The following is a 5,312-nucleotide window of genomic DNA, read 5'->3' as shown; positions in this document are numbered from 1 at the left end:
ATTAATTGAAATTAAAAATTTTTAATTTGACAAATTATGCACTGCATAGTAATTAGATAATAAGGAGATCAAAATTTTTAAAAATTTTATTTATTTAGAGATTCAATTAGTCAAAGATACACATTAATAAATTAGTTTCAACACCACTTAATTATAAAATAATAATAATAATATATAATTTATATATAAATTAATAATTTTCATTTAATTAAAAAAGTGGTATTACAAAATGTGGTTGGTGAGAGAGAGCGAGGGAGAGAGATGACGTGCTGCTTTGTGCCTCATCTCACCCACCCCTCAAGCTACTTCTTTCATTCTTGTTTCATGTCTTTAATTTTTTTACTATAATTTATATTTATTAAAATTTAAATTCAAAATTTCATAGACACAACTCTAATATTATTAAATTTTATTTATTTATTTTATTTTATATATATATATATATATATATATATTTTTTTTTCTAAGTAAAACCTTTCCTTCCAAATCCCATTTTCATTTCTGCCCCAATTAAGGAATGATTAAAAAAATATAGTAGTAATTTTATATAAATAATTTTATACGAAACGATAAATCAATGATAAATAAAATGGGTCAAAAAAATTTAATCAATAATTATATTTGTGTATGTGTCAATTACGTGATTATTTTGCATCATAATTCCCTCACCTAAAGGTTTATGCGGCTCACCACAATTTCTCACCACGTGTCAACATCCTACCCATTCATTCCCATGACAATCCAACGGCCTCTCCTATTTTCCAACTACCAACCCAACGCTCCAATAACCCCTTCACCCTCTTCTACCTCTATTTAAAGCAACCATTTTGGTTGAAGCCACTCAGGAATTTTGGGTCCCCTGAAAATTCCTAACCTTTAATTTCACATACACACCTCATTTTCTCGCACTTTCTCTCCACTCTTACACCTTTCCTAGAAAATCAAACAACAATGGAATTTTGTCAGGACAATGGAGCTACTGACCCATTGAACTGGGGCATGGCTGCAGAGTCACTAAAGGGTAGCCACCTTGATGAGGTGAAGCGTATGGTGGATGATTATAGGAAGCCTGTGATCAGGCTAGGGGGTAAGACCCTGACCATAGCCCAAGTTACAGCAATTACCAACCGTGACTCCAATGTCAAGGTTGAGCTCTCTGAGGCGGCTCGAGCTGGGGTCAAAGCCAGTAGCGACTGGGTTCTTGATTCCATGAACAAAGGCACTGATAGTTATGGTGTCACCACTGGTTTTGGTGCAACCTCTCATAGAAGAACCAAGCAGGGTGGTGCCCTTCAGAAAGAGCTCACAAGGTAATAAAGATTACAAAGAAATTTACACTTGCATTTCACTTTTATATATATATATATATGGTATTGACTATCGTGTATATATAATAAATCTTATACATTCTTATCATTAATTTTTAATTATAATGAAATTCCCGATAAAATTTATCATAATAGGATTGTATTTTAAAATTTTTTTTCAAATAATATAAAATTTTAAAAAAACTGTTTAAAAAAAATTATTTTTTTAAATATATTAATTAGAAAGTATTAAAAAATAATTTAAAATTAAATTTAATAAATTTTAATCATAAAAAATTAAAATAATAAAATAATTTTTTTAATTATTTTTTAATAATATTTAAAATAATATTTTTATTAAAAAATAACTTTAACCCTCCAAATTTAATCACAAACAGTCACATGTGCATAAGAAAGTTGATGTCTCTTTGTTTATAGGTTCATGATATCCCTTTCCTACTATGGATCACCTAAATAGTTAGAACCAACACACACTTTTATTTGTGGCTATTATTTTTTTTATTATTATTATTTTAATTTTAAGATGAGAAATTATCAAATTTTAATTAATTATAATAAAATAGGAGATGAGACGTGCTTCCATTAAAATTGACAATTTATGAAGAACTTCGGACCAGCCAATAAATTAATGTCTATTTAGAATTATTTTTAAAAATACTATTAAAAAAGTTTATAATATATTAATTATAGGATATTATATATTAATTTAAAATTAAATTTAACGTTTTTTAATTATAAAAACTTCAAAATATTTAAATAATTTTTTATGATTAAATTTTTTAATAATATTTAAAATGATATTTTTCAAAAAAAAATTCTTTTTGATTTTTTTTATGAAATTAGTATTTGCAATCTCAAATTTTTAAGAAAAATTTTAGGTATGAAAGTTATTATTTTATTAGAAATAATTAAGTGAGCAATTTGTATTAATTAATATATAATTTATTTTTTATATTGAAATCCAAATTTCTTAGGATAATTACTTAATTTATTTGTGTTTGGTTTCCTTAGTTAAATGGTTTCATTTACGTAGTATCTAAGAAGAAATAATAATAATAAAAATTAAAAAAAGATAGTTACTTGTAAATGACTTATAATTAATTTACAAAAGAAACCAAAGATTAAGTAAGAGTGCACGAAACTACCATCTAGTAAAATCAAAATTACAAATCTTCAACAACAAACATTAAAATCTAATATCAACACTATTAAATTAAATAAAAATTTAAGTATCAATAATTGTATTTTTTAAAAAAGTTTTTTATTTTTATTTTCTTTGGTACAAATAGTTTTGGTTGGAATTTCGAACTTGAGATTTCACGGATCTAAAGACGACTCAAATATTACTGTTTTAAAATCTTGAAGGTTTTATAGAGTATTTCATAATTTCTTTATCTACCTAAGCAAAGTAGAATAGGTAAAACGATTAAATCCTATACCAAAGAATTGTAGTAGATAAGCTAAGATTGCTTATAATAATTATAATCTCAATTTAAATCTTGTGTTTATGTGCCCAAGTCAATGAAAATGACATTGCTTTTTCTTAACAATTACCATGCATTTCTTTGATCCAAAGAGATAAGTTCTTGATTGATCCACTTGATCTCTTTCTTTAATCTAAAAATTGGCAATTTCCTATGAAAGATCCAAGAAATTGCCAAATGGAATCTTGTTCGATGTGCATGTGCATGTCCAGCTTCAAATATTCATATGTATGGCATTAAATTGAGTGAAAATTGAGGAAATAGATTCAGTTGAATTCAATCAATCTGAAATTAAAAATTTAATTGATATGAGTTGTGTCTCTTGAATAAGTTAAAATGGTTGGTAACTAATATGTTTCTTGAAAATTTTGTTTAATTATCCAGGTTCTTGAATGCTGGAATCTTTGGAAATGGAACAGAATCTTGCCACACATTGCCTCACTCAGCAACTAGAGCAGCTATGTTGGTGAGAATCAACACCCTCCTGCAAGGTTATTCAGGCATAAGATTTGAAATTTTGGAAGCTATTACCAAATTCATCAACAACAACATTACTCCATGTTTGCCCCTCAGAGGCACAATCACGGCGTCTGGTGACCTGGTTCCATTGTCATACATTGCTGGGCTTTTGACTGGCCGGCCCAATTCCAAGTCAGTAGGGCCCAACGGAGAATCCTTGGATGCATCTGAAGCCTTTAAGCTAGCTGGAATTAACGGTGGATTCTTTGAATTGCAGCCCAAAGAGGGTCTAGCTCTAGTAAATGGTACTGCAGTTGGTTCTGGGTTGGCTTCTATGGTTCTTTTTGAGGCCAATGTGTTGGCAATCCTATCAGAAGTTTTATCAGCAATTTTTGCAGAAGTTATGAACGGAAAACCAGAGTTTACTGATCACTTGACACATAAATTGAAGCATCACCCTGGACAAATTGAAGCTGCAGCAATTATGGAACATATTTTGGATGGGAGTTCCTATATTAAAGAAGCTCAAAAGACGCATGAAATTGATCCCTTGCAAAAGCCTAAGCAAGACCGATATGCTCTTAGAACATCTCCTCAATGGCTAGGCCCACAGATTGAAGTGATCAGAACCGCAACCAAAATGATCGAACGAGAAATCAACTCTGTAAATGATAATCCATTGATTGATGTGTCAAGGAATAAGGCTTTACATGGAGGGAATTTCCAGGGGACGCCAATTGGTGTTTCCATGGATAACACTCGTTTAGCCATTGCTTCAATTGGCAAACTCATGTTTGCACAATTCTCTGAGCTTGTTAATGATTTTTACAATAATGGATTACCTTCAAATCTCACTGGTGGCCGCAATCCAAGCTTGGATTATGGGTTCAAAGGAGCTGAAATTGCCATGGCATCTTACTGCTCAGAGCTCCAATTCCTTGCCAATCCTGTCACTAATCATGTGCAAAGTGCAGAGCAGCATAACCAAGATGTCAACTCATTAGGCTTGATTTCTTCAAGGAAAACTGCTGAAGCTGTTGACATATTGAAGCTCATGTCTTCAACTTATTTGGTTGCTCTATGCCAAGCTATTGACTTGAGGCACTTGGAGGAAAACCTCAAGAACACTGTCAAGAACACAGTAAGTCAAGTTGCAAAGAGAGTCCTAACAATGGGCTTCAATGGCGAGCTCCACCCATCAAGATTTTGTGAAAAGGACCTTCTCAAAGTGATTGACAGTGAATACGTGTTCGCCTACGCTGATGATCCTTGCAGTGCAACCTACCCATTAATGGAAAAGCTAAGGCAAGTACTTGTTGATCATGCCTTGAAGAATGGTGAAAAGGAGAAGAATTCAAGCACATCAATTTTCCAAAAAATTGGAGCTTTTGAAGAGGAACTCAAGGCCCTTTTGCCAAAAGAAGTAGAAGGTGCCAGGACTGAATATGAGAATGGTAATCCAGCTATTCCTAACAAGATCAAAGAATGCAGGTCATACCCATTATACAAGTTTGTTAGGGAAGAATTGGGTACTAGTTTGCTAACCGGCGAGAAGGTTCGCTCGCCCGGCGAAGAGTTTGACAAGGTTTTCTCAGCAATGTGTGCAGGGAAACTGATTGACCCCATGTTAGAATGCCTCAAGGAGTGGAATGGTGCTCCTCTTTTCATATGCTAAGATGTTATTTTATTATTTTTTTGTTCTTTCTTATACAGTTTACACATGCAAGCTCTTCGTGTTTATGATGTTTTGTTTACTCCTTAAAAGAATCTTGATTTCTCTGTACTTTGAATTTCAATACAAGTGTACAACAAGATATGTAACCAAGATTTCCGTGTCTATTTCTTTCTCTTCTGTACCTTCCTTTCTTGTGTTGCTCTTCTGAATTGCTGAAATAACTGAAAGTTGGGGTTTATATCCTGACATGCTCAAACAAGAACTACCCAAATACAGATATTATTGGTTGCAATTAAACATTGCTACACATTAGAAATGATTTTATAAACATTTGAAAGTAATTTTAGGAAACCAAAAGGTATTTGC

The 5,312-nt window shown here is 31.6% G+C and overlaps 1 protein-coding gene across 1 annotated transcript; it reads left to right on the top strand.

Moving 5' to 3' along the window:
• The first annotated feature begins 834 nt into the window (after nucleotides 1-834).
• On the top strand, nucleotides 835-5,110 carry LOC110667843 (phenylalanine ammonia-lyase). The gene is made up of 2 exons (XM_021828808.2): nucleotides 835-1,310; nucleotides 3,197-5,110. Exons 1-2 carry the CDS (start codon nucleotides 952-954, stop codon nucleotides 4,944-4,946), a joined length of 2,109 nt encoding a protein of 702 aa, XP_021684500.2. The 5' UTR covers nucleotides 835-951; the 3' UTR covers nucleotides 4,947-5,110.
• Nucleotides 5,111-5,312: the final 202 nt, after the last annotated feature.

Source organism: Hevea brasiliensis, chromosome 14 (assembly GCF_030052815.1).
Source record: "Hevea brasiliensis isolate MT/VB/25A 57/8 chromosome 14, ASM3005281v1, whole genome shotgun sequence".
NCBI lineage: Eukaryota > Viridiplantae > Streptophyta > Magnoliopsida > Malpighiales > Euphorbiaceae > Hevea > Hevea brasiliensis.
Note: the sequence above shows the minus strand (reverse complement) of the source record. Positions and strands in the feature narration are given on the sequence as shown.

Bases quoted from the DNA above. Each gene is read 5' to 3' on its own strand.
- LOC110667843 (XM_021828808.2), top strand. From the start codon at position 952: ATGGAATTTTGTCAGGACAATGGAGCTACTGACCCATTGAACTGGGGC. The intron at 1,311-3,196 runs GTAATAAAGATT...TTAATTATCCAG, and splicing joins CTTCAGAAAGAGCTCACAAG to GTTCTTGAATGCTGGAATCT.